The following is a 20,613-nucleotide window of genomic DNA, read 5'->3' on the forward strand; positions in this document are numbered from 1 at the left end:
GGGAAAAAAAGTATGTTAAAAGAAGAAAAAGAAAAAGAGTGTGTGCACACACATTTATATTTTAAAATTAAAAAAAAAAATAAAATTACTTGTCATATGATGAAAATCTATTTTGAAATCAAATTTTTAACATCTTTCTATAAAAACATCTTTTATTGGTATATAAGCCAACTTTATAAAAAAACATTTGATTTATTAAATCATGTTAAATTTAGAAATACAAAAAAATAATAGATAAGATTTTCTTTTTGATGATGCAATATTGTTGTTGAGTCTTGTTCCATGCTCCTAAATGAAATTTGACTATTTCATATGTGTGTGTACACACCAACAAATACAGAAAGAGAGGCAGCACATAATTGACGTGCATGGGATGGGATTTGGGAGGGTTTGATATCTAGTAATCTGGCAGCGCAAAGGAAAAAAAGCAAGGAACATATTGCCACTCAATTAACGACGTAGCAGACAAACAAAATAACGCAAAGAATAAAAGGGGAAAGAAATGAACATATCGCGGCTCAAGCAACACTGCATTCAAATAAAAGAATAAAAATAAAAGCAAGGAACAAGGCAACTCAAACAAACATATTTGATGTGCAAGAGAAAAACGCCTAGAGTTGTAACGTTCACGGGCAAGGAAGAGATTTGGCGGCAGGCAAGAGAAACATCACGACAGAATGAAAATAACATGTAAAATATTTTTAATTAGGTAGGAGAAAATAATTTTATAAATAAAATAATTAAGTTATGTCACTTTATCCTTAAAACCTTAACCTTCTAATTTAGGGGATAAAAAAAAATTGAATTGCAAATGGCAAATGATCGCTTTAAAAGCTCTTTCTTGTTATTATATCTCTTATTTTTTTTTTTAAAAAAGAAACTCCTCAACAATAGCCCGGGCTTTTTAGCTCCATTTTCTCATAAAAAAAAAATCTCCTAAACACATTCCAAAACTCTTTTAACTTTTTATTATAAAAAAAATTACACCGTATTTATAAATAAAGCTAATAATTTAAGTTAAATCTAAATATCTCTAAAAAAAATTAAAATTAAACTTAATAAAATTATATATTTTAAATATTTAGATGAGGATAAACTCAAAAATTTAAACTAAGTTTATCATTTTAATTTTTTTTAAATATAAAATATATTAAATAAAAGATAATATATTTAAGTATATTATTATAAATATTTTATAAATAATTTATTTGTTTAATCAATATAGTGGAATGTTAAAATATATTTTAAATTATAAATATTATTTTAAAAATATTTTTCACTGCACCTGTTCTCATCTGCAACTTTATTCCTCTTGAGGCGGTTCAGTCCTAAACTGCAGATCTACCTTACACGACTCCAATTGCCGCCACATGTCTCCACTTATAACTCGACACGTCATCACTTAGGGTTCGACGGAAAACCGACCTTGAAGCCATATCACGTGACCTTGTTCCCTAGCCTCCATCATACGGAACCAGCATAGAACGAACCTAGAAGACCGTTCAGGCCCCTCACGTGACTCATTTGCCTATAAAAATCGATGAAGTTCCGCTCTTTCCTCACTCGCCATTTTAGAGCATTTCACTTTTGAGAATTTGCCAATTTTTTCTTTCTCTCCCGTCTTTGATCTTCTTTTGTTATAAATGGCAACCGTGATTCTTCGCTCTAATGATTGTTTTCGAGGTCGGTTTGGCCACGAAGCCTTAGCCCTAACGGCATCGCCTGTCAGATCACGGAGAAACCCTAACCCTAGCCCTATTCCAATCCCTAACTCTAATCCCTGCTATACTCGCCGGAGGAAGAGAAGCCCGGTAGCCGTTCAAGCCATTCATCAGGATCGTGATAGGAGTAGGTATGGCGGTCGATCCACGGTGGCGAAAGGTTCGGCTACGAACCTTGTAATGGGCCAGGTCAAGATCCTCAAGCGTGGGGAGAGGCTGAATTCGGAGAACAACCAAACGCGAGTGCTCGCTGTTTCCTCAGACAACCATAAGATGGCCAAGAGCGACGGAGATTTTGATTTGGTTTTGGGATCGACTGATCGTTTGGGTCCGGACCCGGAAATGGTGCAGAAGCAGATTAGGATTTCGGATTTGAAGGACGGAATCTATGCTGGATCCGCTTTTGTTGCATCACCGCCTCCGAGTTCAGTGCCGGTGCCGGGATTTCTTGGGAAGAACGGTGCAGCCACCAGCGATTTGAGGCGGTTGCTGAGGCTGGATTTGGTATGATAAGGGGCAGTCGGGCTGGCGTATAATCTCAAAAGTAGATCGATTCCGTCGATTGAGAATAAAGTTTGTAGTGGTGATTGATGGCTGTATGACAGATGTTAGGATTTCGGTTCTTCCTTCCTTCGTAGATGGTCGTTCGCATAATCTCAACGAGCTTCCTTTATTTTTTCAAGAGGTTGCCTGTTGAATGCGAGCAAATCAAGAATTGTTCGAAGCTTTGCTAGGAGATGCTTCCAGTGATGAGAGTTTGATACTTTAGTTCCTGGAAGGGGGCTTACTCAGTTAGTTAGTATTAGTACACCTGTTAAAGGGCGGAAGATTGGACTTTCAAGACTAAAATTCTCTTGTAAATTCACGTAGGCTTAAAAGAACAATATGGTGGATTTAGGCTGTGCCTGTAGATTTCGTGCGTCGTATGCGTTGTCCTTAGATCTTGTGGAAGGAGGTTTGCTTTGTGTTGGTTCGGTTTTTTTTTTTTTTTTCGGGGTCTTTGTTTGGTCCTTTTGTCGTTTTCTTTCATTGTAGTTCTGAATTCTGATGCAATAAGATTCATGTAGTTAGCTTACTTTCTGCGGTGGGTCAGTGTCCTTCTGTCGTTCACGGCACCTTTATTTTCTTTTATTCGAAGTATTTTCTTTTCTTCATAAGATTGGTTTCCATTATCACTTTTGTCTGAAGCATAATATATGGGTTTGTCCTCTTATATTCGGTCCCTTGTGAGGGAACTTGCTTCTCAACGAGGATGCCAATAGGGTCATGGTAAAAGAAACAACCGCAAAATTAATGAGCCTTGCGCACGTAGGAGGATACTAATAAGGTCATGGTAATTATGGCCGATTCTCCTTTCCCGAGTGCAAAAGCCTTCACGTCCGATTTACTGTTCGGGATGTGGCTTACTTTGCGAAACTTGCCCGTTAGAATGATTATTGTAATGATATATCGTTGATATGATAAAATATCAAGTTAATGTCCAGACTTGGTGTAAAAACAGGGCTGTTATTTTTTGGTGTTTTACGCGTCATGGCCAATTTAATTTGCTGTCTGCATGATTTGTTGTGTACCCGGTCCAGCAGAGGGGGTGCAAGAAATGCTAGATTAGCGCATTTTCCAACCACAAGGTCAACTTAGGTGCTGCTGATTCTCACTGGTTTAAATTGGTTTTTGACTATCATATTTATAATAATCATTCTAATATGACTAATTGCAAAGTCTTGTTGAGTACAAGTTAAATCGGTGCGTACAAGTTTTGACTTTAGTTTGATATCATTCATTGGTTAGACGTTTTAAAATTAGCCGTCTGCAGTACATGGAAACCTGGCAGCCGCTGATAAAGACTTCTATATGCATCTCTGATCTCACCAGGCAAGAGCAGTTAGAGAACATGCTGTTCTGTTGCCAGTTTCAACTCACATATGCCTGGTGAATTGAGCGTAACTGTCTGAAGTGAACTAGGCATGCAAATGAATTTACATTGTATGACTTGATTTTGTATTTACTTAAAGAGATGGTAGTTTAGTTGATCTATATCTCAGGTCGCTTTTATCCCCAATTCGTCCGGCTGTTCAAACAGCTTTTGTTTTGAGTTTGCAGAGTCAGTCCCTCTATTCTATGCTGCGTATAGAGAACTCATCGACCAGTTGCTGCTTTGCGTTAGGGAGGGGCTATGAACTCCACAGGCGGGGGGTCAGGTGGTGAGTAACAGAGGGAATAGTCTAGTGTTTTTTTTTTTTATTATTTCAAATTGTGCGCAAAATTGGTGAACGCTTGGGTAGGCTGCTTGTTCTTTTAATTCTATATTTCCTTGAGTTTAAAATGCAGGGAAAGGAAACTCACAAGATTTTCTCAGAACAAAAAGACCATCTCTTCATGCAAAATGCAAATTGGTTTGCACTGATGAATGTATATTTCATCAAAAAACAAATGGGTGAAAGCATTGATGGATATTTTTTGTATTCACTTTTGCTGACTTTTAAAGGCTCAAACGGAAAAATTTTTAAAATACATGATAACACAATACCATTCCATGGCTACATTCAATTTGTATACATCTCATCATATACTTTAGTCATTTTGCATGTTAAAGCATGATAATTTCTACAAGTCTTCTTTTCTAAGACAACTGAAATTGTATACCCTACACATCAGTTGCATCGGCTTCTGGGAATTGAGGTACAATTCTTTTCCAGAACCAGTGCTTCCTCCACAAAAAGACCATCTCTTCAATGGGCACTCCCTTGGTTTCAGGTAGAAAAAGGAAGACTACAATGGTCATGATGGTGATCCAGCCCGCAAAGAAGAGAAAGATTCCATACCTGAAGGAACAGAGGAGGGAAAGGAAAATTTGGGCAATTATGAACGTGAACAGAAGATTTACCGCAACTGTGACGCTCTGTCCTGCCGATCGGATTTCCAATGGGAATATCTCACTTGGCACTGTCCACCCTAGTGGACCCCATGACCATCCGAAAGCTACAACAAACAGGCAAATCACAACTACAACAACTATTGAATAACTCTTCGATAGTTCCTGGTTTTCTCCGAACTTTAGCCCCAATATTATTGCCACTATAACCTGTTCATGTTTGGGGGGAAAAAAAATAATGAGACTATAGTCAATTGCTTTGTAGACTTCTTAACGTCAGGTGCCATGAATCATTTAACATGCGATATTGAGTTGTTTAACATTGATGTTTAAGCATAATCCAGTGCATCGACAGGATTCACTGATCCCAGAAGTGGTAAAGTATGGGCAGTTGTGTTCTTTGTTCCCCCCTACTTTAAATAAGGACGCAGATCTTTTCATTGTGGAACATCCATATTTGATGTTTGAGGCCTGTGATTCACACAAGGATAACTCTTAAAATGCATTTGCTTCGTAGATTATTTTATTTATTTTACCTGGCATGTGATCATTTGTATTCCGCCACTGATGAGCAGAGCTCTGCGTCCCAATCTGTCAACTGTTGCTATCGAAATAAATGTGGATGAAGCAAGAACTCCTCCTGTCAAAGCAGATGAATATAGAGAAGCATTCCTTCCAAATCCCATACTATCAAACAGTACAGGAGCATAAAACAGAATCGAATTTATGCCAGTAAGGATCTGAAACGCTGGCATGAGAATTGACATAACCAACTCTGGCCTGTTTCTTTTTTCCAGCATGTTTCGAAAGGGATGCTCTATTGAGTTAGCGTACTCGCTCGCATCAACAATGTCTTGGAACTCTGCATCAACATCTTTGGTTCCTCTGATCTTTTCAAGAAGCTTTCTTCCCTTTTCTTTTGATCCTCTTTCTATTAAGCTGTTTGGTGTGTCAGGAAGGAAAATTCCTCCCAGTGTCATCAGAATGGCTGGTATAGAAGCTAGACCGAGAGAGAGCCTCCACCCCCATGGGTGAAGCTTCTGGGTCCCATAATTGACCATGTTGGCAGTGAAGATTCCGAATGTGGTTGCCACCTGAAACATCATGTTCAGGCCTCCTCGCAGGTGGGTTGGTGCCATCTCTGACAAGTATACTGGAATTGCCTTCAAAACAGTCACGAGGTGGAGCTCATATTATCTTTCAAGTTTAACATTAAGGTGCTTATAATGTGACTGGATCATCTTGTAAGTCCTATATCAACACATGCTTTCTAGACCTATATACTGTTTCATGTTTCAACATATCAGCGCCTTTATTTTCATAAAAGTTTATAAACTCACATTAACATTCATTATTGTTTATTTGAAAGAGGTTTCATGCAGAGTCAATGTGGAACATGATGTGACACGCAATATTGAAATGATGTTTTCAGATTTGAAGGTGGTATTATATCTAGCATGAGTGTGCAGACATAATTTTATTGTTAAAGTATATCTGGTTACCTGGTTTCCAAATCCAATGCCAACACCAAGCATGATTCTACCTAGGAGAAGCATGGCCAGATTAACAGCTGCTGCATTGAGAGCTGATCCAATAAGAAAGCTGATTCCACCACCAATTATACTTGCCCTTCGCCCGTATTTCCTTGTCACTGGAGACGCCAATAGAGATGCAACTAAACCAGCAAGGTAAAGAGATGAGGTAAACAATGCAAGCCCTTGATTGTTGTACTTGCAGTAATTGCTTTCATGTGCGTGCTCTTTACTTCTGTATACTGACGGGAAAAATTCCTGGAGGAACTCATCCATGGAAGTCACCCCACCTGGTAGCCATTAAACAAGCAAAAAAGAAATTTCAATATACAAGGAATGACTCTCCCTTTCTTCAACAAGCATCCAGGTCAGAAACAATCTGCAAACTTCTTGTTAAATACTGTTGCTTTGTTTTTCTTTCATTGAAAATTGGAAAGTTGGGAGTTCTGTCTTTGAAAATTGAGTTCATACTTAATGCAGTGAAATGGATAAACTGAAGCCTAAAATCCATGGGATACTCTAATATCAGAGGCCACAAAATATGTTTCTAAATGTCCTAGACCCAAAACAGGATTCAGTACATCTGGTATCTCGATTGGAGAGCAAGTGAATGATGATGAAACACTGTAGGTTATATCTATCAATGTGCCATTGTTAGATGTTAATTGGGGGCTGCATCATCTGGAATAAAGTAGTGACGACGAAAAGGTTCCAGAAATGAGTCAAACATGGTTCCTACATATGCACACAGTACAGAACAGACAAAGAAAGTAAGGTATTCCTGAATATGCATCCTCTTTTACATCTTTATTTTTTTAATTCCTATTCTCTCATAAGGACACAACAATTCACACCAAACTCAGAACTAGAACAATTCACACCAAACTCAGAACTGGGTTTTAATCAGGGAAATGTTATGTTCCATATCTCTTAACCCCACCAAAAAAAAAAAAGGATTTCGAGCAAATTGAAGTCGGTGATTTATGAATATGGAAAAAGAACCTGAAATCCCAATATCATAGCCGAAGAGAGATCCTCCAACGGCGGCAATGATGCAGGTGATGACGACATAAGCTGTAACTCTACCCTTGTATTGAGCTGCTCTCTCCTTCGCCACACCTTGCGCAAATGACCCTCCTGCCATTTCTGCCCCACAGAAAAAAAGAAAAAGCTCAAGGCCGACTCTTGTTCTGTTCTCAGAGATTATTATTCCCACACTGCTTCTAATTTATCCACTTTCGGAGACGGATAAGAATGAAGGGGGAAAAAAAGGCAACTCTTTTTGCGAAACCCCCCCAACAATTCCGGCAAGAGAAATTCCTCAGTGGACGCGAACTTTAATGTTGGTTTCGGTTTTTTTGTTCTGACAGTGCAACTGTACATTTATCACTCATTCTTGGTTGGCTTCTCCATCTTAATCTCTTCTCACAGGGTTTCAAGGAACGACTCATAAGAATTAGGATAGTGACCAGCATGAGGAGGTGTTCCCATTTGTATGAACTTGTATTGGTTCGGAAAGTCCTCTGAATGACGCAATATTCAATGTTGATGTGCTTAGCATGTGGTGGAAATTAGGAATAGGATGACTGTGCAATGCATGTGCAGGCAGGTACAAGGGAAACTCATTTTTGGGGATGAGAATGGTTAATGATTTTTGTTTTTAAGGTTCGTGATTTGTTTCCTTTGTTTATTCTATGAATCATAATCCATTGGCGGCTCTGTGCCACGTGTGTATTCTTTGGTATTTTGAATCGGATTTTCTGGATCTTATCCTGTTTGTCCGTTAATAGGAGATAGATAGAACAATTTGGATTTTTACTGCATTAATTTCACTATCTTTTGCCTTTGTCAGTGGGAAAACTAGATAATTGGTATTTGCATTTATAGAAATGAATTGTGTTATTAATCATTTATTACTAATTATATTAGTTGTTATAAATTTTATATTTTTTTTAATGTTAATGATACGGATGCTAATTGATAAATAATTGCAAGCGGGTTTCAGTTCAAGTTTTCACATTTTGTGAGGGTCTGTTCTCTGTTGTGGACTTGTGGTGGAAGAATTGAGAGAAAAGCTTTGCCCTACTATTACTATATATATATATATTTATTTATTTATTTATTTATTTTAGATGAGTCCGTATTTTTGGTTATAAATATTTAAATAGAAACAAAAATTGTTGCGCGGATTCTCGTATATTCAAATCACTTAGAAATAAATGCTTTTTAAGGTGAAAAAAAAAGTCACTTAGAAATAGATGGGTTTTTTCCTCCCTTATAAGTTACTTTGTGTAAAAAAGATGGATTTCCAATTTACTCTTCAGATTTCTTATAACTAAAGTAAAATACTTTCTCCGTATCAAATTATAAAATATTTTTAAATAAAATTATGTTTCTCAATAAAGCTTATAAAATACATTTAAAATTTTTTTTTTTAAAAAAATATAAATTTTTAAAAATGTTATTCGTTTAATACTTTATTTATAAAAAAAATCAAAGAAAGAAAATATAATAAAAAATATAATATTAAAAAATATAATTAATTAAATCTTATTTTTATCAAAATGTATTATATTTTGAGATATGAATTTCTTTTAAAAGTTTTTTATCTCATATTTATTTATTATTGTTTGAATTTCTAGACAATAATTTATTATGATTAGTAATTATAAAAAGATAAAATTAATAAATTACATATTTTTAAAAGAGTTTTAAAGATTAATTATCATATGCAGAGTCGGTTAAATTTACACTAAGGTAACATTTGGGAATTTTTTTTTTTGATAAAATTGAATAACTAGAAACCTTATTTCTTTGTTTGGATTTTTTTTTTTTTTGGAAAAAGAGTGGAATGGCTTGTGGGGCCTTCCAAGCTATCCATTACCATAATAAACTTATTTTTTTAAACCCTTCAATTTAAAAGGTTGAGGATAAAATAATATGATATAAATAATATTATTATAAAATTACCTTTATTTTGATCATCTTCTCTCACTCTTTCACTTTCCTTCACCTTATAAAACTAAAAAATATAATTATAAATAATTTAAATCCATTAATTTTATAATTATTCTCAAATAATAATTAAATAAAATCATTTATTCTTTTAATAAAACTCCTAAACAATAAAATATTTCATTCCATTCTATTTCATCTCACTCTATCCCATTTTATTCCATTAATAATAGTTCTTTTTCATTCCATCATATATTTTTAAATACTTCCTCCTGTCCTATTTATAAGTCATATTTTAAAAAATTTATTTGGTTTTATTTATGAGTTATAGTATGACTTTTTATGTAATATTTAAAAAATATTTTTAAAATTACCCTTAATAAAAAAGAGAAAGAAAGTAATATGACATCACTTTTAGATTTATTATAATAGAGACATATTTAAAATTTTACACATTTTTATTCATTATATTTTTTTCTTTTTGTATTGGTATTGAATACCACTGACGAATTTAATAGAAATAATTTATAAAAAAAATCGAGATAATATATCCCAATGACTAGGGAGTAACATGTGAAATAAAAATACTATACATACACATATGAGCGAAGGATACGTGACAATGAAATTGAAAATACACTTACATAAATCATTTTCATTTGTGACTTTGCTTTTGTTCGTAGTTCGTAAGTTGGTTGGCGATGGAATGTGTTACTTTTTATTCGTCGGCAAAATTAGATTAGCGCAGCTCATTGGACTTTGACAATTTCAATCTCTACGCACTATGATTAGGGATCTCAATTCATTAATCTCATGTTTATACTTAAATTAATTGTAAAATTATGAAACCAATAGTTACCCAATATTTAACTTAAATTAATTATCATCCTTCCTTGGTTGGAAGAAAATGAAAAGGAGGAGAGGAGAAGGGAGATTTTAATAAATTTGATTTTTTTTTTTAAAATAGGGAAGTGTGACTGAAAATTTTTAATCTGATCACTTGTCATTTTATAAATCAAATCCATTAAAATCTCACTTTTTTTTTAATTCTTGTTCAATGTCACGGGACATAAAATCAAGTTATTTGATATGTGAGATAATATTAAACCAAATTTTGAGTGTTGAGACTTAATTATAACTAGTTTTCTCTACAACCCATACACTCAAAACTAGTTTTCTCTACTTGTCGATTTACAATTTTGCAATTCTCAATTTTATTCTAGAAAAAAAATCAAATTATTGAATTTAACTCTACTATTACCATTAATTAATATTGATAAAGTAATATTAATTGATTGATAATTGCGTTTCTCTTACGTAGTGGGATTTCAGTTCAAGCTTCATCATTGAAGGACGGTGGAAGTCATGGAAAACTATAAACTTTGTGCGCTGCACTTATTGGTTCTAATATATAAGTTACGAGAAATACTTAAATAGACCGGATATATCATATCATTTATCATCTATTCAATAAAAATATGATATTCAGATGGCATTAAATATAAATTAATTTTAATATTAATGACAATAGAAAGAGAAAATATAAAAAATCAAACATACATTTTGTTATAAAAAAATTAATTTAAAAGAAAGCATACAAGATTTTATTTAAATTACTTGAAACATTTTAATTGAATAGATCACGAATGATATGGTTTACTTTGAATTATTTCACCAGAACTAAAGAGAAATAGTTAGATTATTAATAGTATTTAAAAAAAAAGAATTTTTTAATTTATTCTTATTAAATATATCATCTTTAAAAATATTTTCTCTTTCATATATAATCTTTTACTTTAATTAATGATATATTCTTTTGTGCAAAGTGACTTATACAATTAACTATTAATTTTTTCTAGAAAGTGACTCATACATAGAACTACCATATAAGATTTTTCTCTCTCTTCTTTAATAACATAAAATTCATAAAATTTTTGGATTCTCAACTTCTTTTGTGTGAGCACCCACTATCCTAAGCTTGCTTTACTTAAACTGTAAGGACTTAACGGGACCTAAATTGATTCAGACAATGTATGACAAGCACCATAACGGTGGGTGCCCTTGGTCACTTCTACTATTGCATTTTTAGGACTCGAACTCAAAACATCTAGTTAAATTATAACAATTCTTACTAGTTGATCCAAGTACTTGTGGCTACGATTAAAATGAGTTCCCAACTACCTTTATCACAATTTCCTTGGAGAGTTAAATGGCTTGTGAGAATAACAATGAGTGTGCCGTGAATGAGCATGAAGCTCAATAACATTATTTGAAAAAGTAAGTGTAATGAGGTGCTTTATGAATGTCGAAAAGCAAATAAGTCTGAGAAACTAGCCTAGGAAGCTAAGTTTGCATAAAGAGAGTAAGTCATGTAGGGTGAGATTAAAGACGACACAAAGTCAGCAGTTAAGTAATTATGTAGGGAAGTCTGGTGTAAATTTGCCAAATGTCAAGAGACTTTGGGTTATGTGCTTATTGCCTATTTATAGCAAATGGCACTCTTTTTCAAATTCAAGTTTAGTGCCAATATGAGTAGATAATTATTCACACCTTGAGATCCTTGAGGAGAGCTCCATTGTGCGAAGTAATAGGCATGGGTGTGTCAAGAATCTTAAAGAGTAGATGGAGCGGGTGCAACTCCATTAATTCTTCTTCAAAATATATTGTCTCACTTATTCATGTAAGGCTAGATCGCTATTAGGCCAATTATCTAGGCTTTGGGAATTATCACAACTAGGCCTCACCCTCCGATTTTGGTTCAAACAACAAGTTAAATGGAAGAAGTTTGAACTACATTGCTTTCAATAGCGTAAGAACTGCACGGGACGTTAGAAATTCATTGGCAGTTCAAAAATTGATAGTTAAGAGGTTGAACTCCAAACGGTTTGATATTAAACAATTATGTATGAAGGAAGTGGATCTTCAACTAAAACTATAGGATAATATGAGATTTCACTCACTCATGCAAATATTGATGGAATTACTTGAACCGAGGATTGCTTAATTGGGTATTGATGTTTTTTCAGCAAGCCTAATTTTGATATGACAGTTTAAATTTTATTTTATTTTATTTTTAAATTTTTGTACTTTCATCAATATATTTTATGGAAAACATGGAATGATATATATGCAATAATTTTACCGTTTGTTATTATGATTATTGATTCATTTTATTTGACAATTTCTTGGACTTATGTGTTGTTTTAAAATAAATTGGAATTTTTACATAATTTCTATGCATATTTCATATAAATTTTGCACAATGTTCATGGAAGTGCAGGAGGTTGATGCTAATTGATATTCTAACGTGAGATAATCAAACCCTGCCAAACCCTAAAATTTCCTTTTAAGTAGTATTTTTTTTGGCCAGTAAATTTCCTTTTAAGTTGGCTTTAGCTTATTCTATAGCTTAGTCATTGATATTTTACATTAACACATAATTATATTTTTTTTGGAAAAAATTACTGAGAAGTCTCATATAAAAATTTCAATTACCTTAAAGTCATATGACATGTATAAATTGTTGTTATATCTCAAATCTTGTGCAATTATAATTTGGCAAAGAAAAATAATAACCTGACAAAGGAAAATGAAAATTTGATATTAAACTCATACCTAAATTATAATTTTTCTTTGATAAGTTTTCATTTTCTTTTATTAAGTTGTAATTGCACAAGATTTTAAAGTATTTTATATATTTCATTAGATTTTTTGGTCATTAAAATCTTTACAAAAGACCTTGGGGTGATTTCCCCTTTTTTGAGAAAATTACAAAAAAGTCCCACATAATTTCAACCACCTTAGTCCCATGAAATGTTCAAATTATTTTAATTTTATTAAACAATTACCTCTATTCCACTCAATTTTATTAATTAATTTTTTTAGAATTTTTTTTCTTTTGATAAAGAAAATGTTTAGATGAGTTGGGTCTTAAAGGCTCTCAAAGATTAAAGCATGTCTCTCTATTTAAAGAACACTTATAGATATATTTATAGATTATTCACTAATAAAATTCTTATATTAGCAACGTGATTTGATCATATTGAACCATTATAATGTTAGTTGTTTATATTGAGTTATTTTTGTTAGAACATTTTTAAATTGAAGGGAAGTTTTTTTTTTTTTTTGAAAAAGTCATGTCGTTGTAGATAGAAAAGTTTTCATAAAAAGTTATGTTTTTATAATATATCATGTCTCTCTAATTTCTGTTAAAAAAAACAAATCGTTGGAAGATTATAAACTTAAAAGGTGTATGAAAGAAATGTATTAAAAAAAAAACTTGACATATTAAAATGATATTACCTTTCATAAAAATTTATTATAAATAATTTTTGATTAATATTAATTCTTAAATTATGTTGAACCAACATGAGACTATGACTTTTAACAACACAGGATTATGACTTTAAGTAAATAGTTTTATTTCTTAAAAGGTTATGACATTTAAGGTATCATTTTGTTATCTATAAGCACCTTTCATTGTCATTATTTTTAACATCTAAATATTGAAACTCATTGCCTTTATCTTTGATTGCACAAGAAACAAAGTTAAATTATCATTTTGCAAAATTCATTGTTGTTTTGGCTTGAGCCTTGTGAATGTAATACAAATTCAAGAGTTTTTATTGTATCTTAAAAAAAATTCTCCATTAATCTAATTTGTACCTAAAGACTAGAATAAGTGGGTGCAAATTAAATCTAAAAAAAGTTGAATACATTGTGAACAAATTTCCTATTCATATCTAATTATTTATTATTGAGATAGCCATTCCGTCCATCAATTTTTTTCATCCATTCAATATCAGCAAAGATGCATTGAAAAATCAAAATAAGGATTGGTGATCATTTTTTTGGTCAATTTTTTAGTTGGAGTTTGAATGGACATATGTAAGTTTGGATTTAAATTTACAATATTGTACTTAAATTTTACATTAAAATTTATATATTTAAAATTATTTATTTGAATAATTAAAAATTCAAAGATAGAAAGAAATGAGTTAATAGTCGAAGTGAAAATCAAATATTAAAAGTGAAAAGTTTATCTCAATTCTTCAATTAACAAGAAACAAAATCAAGAGATAAGAAAAGAGGAGGCACCAACAATAAAATTACAAACATAATAAGAGATTTAAAGTAACTAAAATTTAAATAACTAGCTTATAAAAAATTATATTTAAAAATGAATTTGGATCAAAATTCATAGATTTTTATGTTTTCAAATAGGTTATTTGACTTAAATTCAGGTTAAAATTTCCATTATTCTAAGCATAACATTAAGATTTTTTTTTTTAAACTTTTATTTAGGTGGTTACTTTCCAACCCGGCTACAAGAAAGAACAATGATGCGCACGAAAGCTAATTAATTAAAATTTAAACATTTCTTCCATATAAAGCACAATCAAAATAAAAAACAATGAATTAAAATAATCTATGAAATTATTTTGACATGTGAACTTGGCATAAATTTTAAATTATTTTAATTAATAAATTATGAAATAAAGATTAAAGTATAGTACGTAATGCATTTTAAACAAATAAATGTGTTAAGCACATGATTAGAGCTAGAGCTAACCATGGGGAGTCATCAAGTGGCACAATTTTGAATTTTTAAAAGGTACCCATGTGTGCACTTGACAACGTGTCCAATAAATAGATACAACAATTGTAAAGTTATATCCTTTATTTCTTTTCACCTTTATCCCCCTTTTTTTTAATGATATCATCATGAAAATTATTAGCAAATCATTGAAGGGGTGGTTTGCAAATGAAATCAATCTTTTGTAGAACTTGTAGTTGGGAGAACAATATATTATAAAATTTCAAGGTTAAATAATTTGTGATCACGGACCTTTAATTAATTTATATTTGATTGTATGCCATATTTTATTTAATATTTTATTATTGATGAAAAATTGATTAAACATTCGCTTCCATTTAGAAAGTTTGGTAAACTAGTTTGTAGTTTGGTTAAATTAATAACCAGCAAAAATCAATTAGTTAAGGAAAAAAATCAGTAAACTCAACAAATTTTGTTGAAAAAAATGGTTTGTAAATTTTTTTAATAATTTTGCAAATTTGAAAGCTTATATATATTACTAAAAATCCAACCAAGGAGAATTAGGCCTAATAGAAATAACTGATTCCTCACAATTTAATAAATCAAGGTTCAAATTTGATATTAAATATATCTATATTTAATATTGACCGTACTTGAAATAGATATTTAATAAAAAAATATTTTTGCATAATAAAAAAATCAGTGTAGCCAAAAATGTGAAATTGAATGTGTGAAGAGTAGGCAGACAAAATTGAACAGACAATGACATTTAAAGACGAATGTGGCAAATTTATCATATTTTAGAAGGTGAGGTTCAAATTATGGAAGATGCAAATCAATTGCAAAATTCTAAAAGTTTTGTAAATCCGAAAATGTTAGTTGCAAATTTCAAAAACTTAATTGTAAATCAATTATAAATTATGGATGTTAACCAGTTCTTCTATTTTTTGAAGTTGATTTGAATTGAATTTTTGAAAATCATCTTTGAAAATTTATAATTTTTTTTATCAAATCTCAATATGTATAATTAAATTTAAAACTTGCAAATGAAATATGTTGTCAATCACCATAAAGGCGTTTTGAATTTGTTTTTTTTTTTAATCAATCATTCTCTATAATTTCATGAATTGATATGTAGTCCCCAAATGTAATTAATAGCCTAAAGTTGTCCCTAGATGTCATACAAAGACATTTCAATTCGTGCATTTTTTTAAGTGTTTGTGACATAACTAGATACTAAATTTTAAAATTTAAACTACGTGTTACACAATTAGTTATATAATATTATCGATTTATTAAAAAATTAGAATTTTTATTTTTCTAATCTATCAATTTATTTCATATTTTTAGTATTTATAAATAATGCTTCTCAATTATATATTTAATATTTTTAATTTAAATTTTAATTATTTTTCTTAAAGAGATCAAATTATAATTGGCCAAAAAAAAAAAACAGAGAGATCAAATTATGCACACATCTTTCTACGCCCATGGAATCCTTATTTTTCAAGGTTGTCCTTAGTAGCTAGCCCACGAGGAGGAAATTAAATAAAAGGATTTGAAGCTTCTATCTGCAGGCCCAAATCTTCAACTAGGCCCATGTTCACAATTTTATCTTTAGGCCCAAATCCAACTTTGAGATTTCTTATTGGATCAACCAGATATTTAAACCCACGTCATTATTATCTGTAGGCCAAATGCACATAACATAGATCTCTCAGTGTGGATTCTCAAAATTGAAGACAATATTTGTATTAAAAAAATAAGATAATAATGACGTGGTAGATTTCAGGTTGATCTCTGGTGGGGTTCGCCATTTTGATGAGTTTTGAACCATCCAAACGTTTAATTTGCGTGGTTCAGATTTAACATTTTTTATATTTTTATTTATATTTTTTAATATAAACTTATAAATTTTTTAATAAATATACATTAAATATATAATTTTAAATGTCTAATTTAATATTAAATTTTTTTATAATTTTTATAAATTAATTATTCAGATGTAGTATAGATAGTCCAGATTTAATATTAATATAAATAAAATATTAAAAATAAAGATAATATCCTAACTAGCACTTTTAATTTTTTTTTAAAGAATGTAAGTTAGAAATTTTAAATTTAAACTGTTTAAAGTAAACCTAGATAACTAATTTATAAAAAATTTTAATATTAAATTTAAATCATTTAAATTAAGTCTATACCGTCCCAGTTGGTGATAAGTAGATGCAAAAAAATTTATTATCTTTTATTTTAATAAATATAAAATAATATATAAATTTAAATTATTTAATTTAAATTGTGCAGATTTTATCAAGGGTTGATGAGTACTAAAGATGCAGTAGATTTCTCTAATCAGCTAGATATCGCTGTGCATGCTTTTGATGAGTTGTCATCACAATATTTGTACAGCTGTCCAAAATGATAGAGGAAGTTACTTTCAAATCGATTCCCCCTCTCTTCCTCTGGCTGACTTATTCGAGTTACCCAAACAAGGGTTTAAAACAAGGTTATTGAACGTATGAGCCATTGATTTAAGAATTAAAAATTGAGCCGTCATTGAATTAAATATAATTAATTTAATATATATTGTTTATTTTAGTGTTGAATTTTATCTGAGAAATAAAATTTTACAAAATATTATAAGGCTCATGAACAGATAAATTAAAAAGTAAAAGAATGAGAGGATGTGGTCTCATTAATTTAGCAGAGAAACTTATCTTAGGTGTTTAAAATTACTCTCGACTTGTTTAACTTTTAAGAGTACACATTCATTATGTGTAAAAAATAACAGAGCATGAGGCATTTTTAGGAGACTTATTAGGGCCTATTTGCATACACTTTGAAAATCAATTTTGGCTTCAAAATAGTTTTAAAAATTTTTATCCAAACACTTCAATTTTCTAAAACTCTATTTGGCTTTCCAAACTTCATTTAGGAGAAGCTAATTTTTCAATTGAAATCTAAATGGGTCCTAAAACTAAATTAATATGATTACATGTTGGACCTCTACATGCAACCCCTCAAATTAGGTTTGACATGCAGAGTTGCACGCATTACTTCTTTAAATTAAATGTAATTATATTATGTGTAGTTCAAGGGAAGGCCCATTTAGTTAAACAAAATGAAAGGGAGGAGAATTTCCTATCATTTCCTTTTTGTTTAACTAAATTAGGGCTTGTTTGATTGCTTGTTTTCAGAACAATTTTTTTAAAAGAACAGAAAAAAAATTGTTTGAAAATGTTTTCTCGAAAAACAAAAACTTAAATGTTTTGGATGTTTTGTTACTTTTTATTTCACAAAACTGAAGAAAAGGTATAAAATATATCATGATTTCATTAATGATAATTATGTTAATAAAATAAATTATTCTTTCACCAAACATTTCACCAATTTAGATAGGTTTTTCCGAACGGATTTTTTTTTTTTTTTGTTTCCTAAACTTGGAGCAGCATTGCTGCATAGTAATAATAGTAATAGTAGTTTTTTATTATAGAACAAAATTGTCCATAAAAAATCACAAAACTTTAATTTATTAAAAACAAACATCTTAAGTATATAAAGCTAACTACAAATTCATTGTGTTCCCACCCTTTAAGATGTGAGGTTTGTCCTAATATTACTGTGCCCCATTGAAACTACAAAAAAAAAAAAAAGCTTAAAATAAAAATTTAGTTTTTTTTTTTTTTAAATCAAATTACCAGCCGGTTAAGCAAGTTACAAGATCATAAAAGTCCACACCTAACTATATGATCAACATTGTAATTTTGAATGCAAGGTCATATAAATCTGGATTACACAGTATATCTCCAACATCTGCTACAAAGTAGAAATACTATATCCTTTAAAATGCAAGGGAACTCATCATAGCAACCATAAATATCAGGCAATGTTTCATATATATATGTATCTAGATGACTCTGAAAATATATCTATCAATGAATCAAGCAAAACAATTAAATTATCGTCACATAATATACTAATTTCGCTAAAAAAAAAGGTGCTGCAAATGAAATAAAGTAACTATATTTTGCCCCTGACAAGAAGAAATAATTACTTTAACATTCCCTAGGGATTTCCACCTATGAAAAACAGTTATCTCGAGAGCTAATCTCTGGGGAATCTCAGCCCGCAATTCAATCCAATTTGACCGAAGAGAATAAGTAATACACAAAAGAGAAGGAGAGAGGAACCCAACTGTGCCTGTAGCCAACATGATGGCCAGAACCATGAAGAGAGAGTATCCCAAGTACAGTGATGCAGAGACAGGGCCACTCAGATTCTTGAGATCAAACACCAGATAGTTTATGGAGTACAAGAAGATGTATATGGCCACAGATCCAGAAGCAAAGAATGATTTCCACCACCATCTCCAATCTTCTACACACAGATGCATGTAAGTCAGAACTAAAGACACCTCAGCACAGACCACCACAAGCAGAACCAGAACAACTAAGAGGAACCCAAAGACATAATAACACGGCCCATCCAAATACTGGACATGATGAAGAAGAGCTCTATGAACAGGGTTCCAAATGGGAGGGTCCCTGCACCCAGGACTAGCAGCCATGAAGGGTACTTCTGTGCGGGAATTTCGCGAGGAATTTGATTGGTTCGGACTGGATACTCGATGTGATTGGCCCTGGCACCAAAGAACCCTCCAATAAGGGTAAGGGGAACCGAAATGCAGAACCAGAGTAAGATTAGTATAACAAAGAGTGAAAATGGGATGGCTCCTGTGCTGTGGCTTCCCCACAATAGAAAGTTCAAGGTTTTAGGATCAAGAAGGCAATGCCGGGGAAGAACAAGCCGCCCTCCATGCCACTGAAAACCAGCCTTTCTGATCACCACAGCCAATCGTTCTCCAAAGGCGAACTGCCACATATCCAGCTGCAACACCAAGTATCAGGTAGAAAAACAGCATACAGTAATGAGTGTTCCGCGAGAGGCTGGTGACATGAATCCGAGAGCTGCAAACAAGATTGTCACCACAGCCATTCCAAGAATCTGAACCCCATCTCCAACCATTATACATAGCAATGAAGGGTTGGATGGAGCGCGGAATACATCCCCCAAACAAGCTTCCAACCTGATACTCTTCAGTCATCTGTGCTTGAGCCTCCTTGTCAAGCTCCTCATAATGGGTTAGATCCCGGCGAACAGTCCTCAGTAAGATCACAAGAAACAATCCCAGCAAGGAAGGTGATCACCATGAGAGAATTGAGGATTGAGAACCAATGGACTTTTGATCCCTCCATCTTCAAATAGGCATCCCATCTGGATGGCCAATTTGATGTCACTCTCCTCAAAGGTGACCTCATAGGTGAAAGCCAGTGGCTGCCCTTCTTTGATCTGCATTCCTACGGTGGACGGATCACATTTAATAGGTGACGGTATTTGCCATACATTTTCAAGTTTTTGGCAGAGTCAAAATTATGCATAACGCTGCACGGTATCACCTCAACCCAACAACCATGTATCCTGGCAATTCTGATTCCCCTTTACCAACTGTTGGGATCACTTCAACCAACCGCATCGCCAGTTCCCATTACACGAGCCACATTGGGTTCCTCATATTTGTGCACAAGAACATTGAACTTGAGATGGTTAAACAGATAATATGCATCTTGAATCTTCACACCAACAGGGTACCCGGTCCATCGTAGAAAGTATCCATCTTTCTGTGTAAAGCGAATGGCGGGTAAATTATCAAGAATCAGATTAACCTGATACATTTCATCAATCCTCTCTCTAAGGATCTTGAACTGATCTGCCGACAATGAGTCCAAACGACACAAGAATATCTCCGATTCATTAGTGTACATCTTAAATCGGTATGGTGAGTTCTCGATCCGATCTCCCATGAGGAGCTCGCCGAGATTCTCAGCACTGTCCTTAACACCGCCCGGAGGCTTGCAAAAGGGCAAGCTGTAATAGCTAAAGGGCATTTCTGTATCAATTGAGGTAAGAGAATTC

At 32.1% G+C, this 20,613-nt stretch overlaps 2 protein-coding genes, 1 long non-coding RNA gene and 1 pseudogene across 3 annotated transcripts; 2 read left to right on the plus strand and 2 right to left on the minus strand.

The window, feature by feature from the left end:
* Nucleotides 1-1,551: 1,551 nt before the first annotated feature.
* Nucleotides 1,552-2,796, plus strand: LOC129309164 (uncharacterized). Its single transcript, XM_054950568.1, has one exon. The coding sequence runs from the start codon at nucleotides 1,644-1,646 to the stop codon at nucleotides 2,229-2,231; it is 588 nt and encodes a 195-aa protein (XP_054806543.1). The 5' UTR covers nucleotides 1,552-1,643; the 3' UTR covers nucleotides 2,232-2,796.
* A 1,412-nt stretch (nucleotides 2,797-4,208) lies between these two features.
* LOC129309163 (sugar transport protein 7-like) lies at nucleotides 4,209-7,758 on the minus strand. The gene is made up of 4 exons (XM_054950566.1): nucleotides 7,128-7,758; nucleotides 6,096-6,415; nucleotides 5,130-5,756; nucleotides 4,209-4,803 (listed from the first exon to the last, which is right to left on the minus strand). The coding sequence occupies exons 1-4, from the start codon at nucleotides 7,267-7,269 to the stop codon at nucleotides 4,366-4,368; spliced, it is 1,527 nt and encodes a 508-aa protein (XP_054806541.1). The 5' UTR covers nucleotides 7,270-7,758; the 3' UTR covers nucleotides 4,209-4,365.
* LOC129309165 (uncharacterized) lies at nucleotides 6,389-7,943 on the plus strand. The gene is made up of 2 exons (XR_008592865.1): nucleotides 6,389-6,492; nucleotides 6,606-7,943. It is a non-coding gene; the product is annotated as an uncharacterized LOC129309165 (long non-coding RNA).
* A 10,482-nt stretch (nucleotides 7,944-18,425) lies between these two features.
* LOC129310164 (transmembrane 9 superfamily member 11-like) lies at nucleotides 18,426-20,607 on the minus strand (annotated as a pseudogene).
* Nucleotides 20,608-20,613: the final 6 nt, after the last annotated feature.

Source organism: Prosopis cineraria, unplaced genomic scaffold, assembly GCF_029017545.1.
Source record: "Prosopis cineraria cultivar Desert tree isolate PC_DT_omini unplaced genomic scaffold, ASM2901754v1 PC4, whole genome shotgun sequence".
Classification (NCBI taxonomy): Eukaryota; Viridiplantae; Streptophyta; class Magnoliopsida; order Fabales; family Fabaceae; genus Prosopis; species Prosopis cineraria.

What these genes read in the sequence shown, in the direction of transcription:
- LOC129309164 (XM_054950568.1), top strand. Translation starts at nt 1,644, where the DNA reads ATGGCAACCGTGATTCTTCGCTCTAATGATTGTTTTCGAGGTCGGTTT.
- LOC129309163 (XM_054950566.1), bottom strand. Translation starts at nt 7,269, where the DNA reads ATGGCAGGAGGGTCATTTGCGCAAGGTGTGGCGAAGGAGAGAGCAGCT. An exon ending in CTATGATATTGGGATTTCAG is followed by an intron (nt 6,416 to 7,127) that starts GTTCTTTTTCCA and finishes AATGGCTACCAG; the next exon opens with GTGGGGTGACTTCCATGGAT. An exon ending in GCATTGGATTTGGAAACCAG is followed by an intron (nt 5,757 to 6,095) that starts GTAACCAGATAT and finishes ACTGTTTTGAAG; the next exon opens with GCAATTCCAGTATACTTGTC.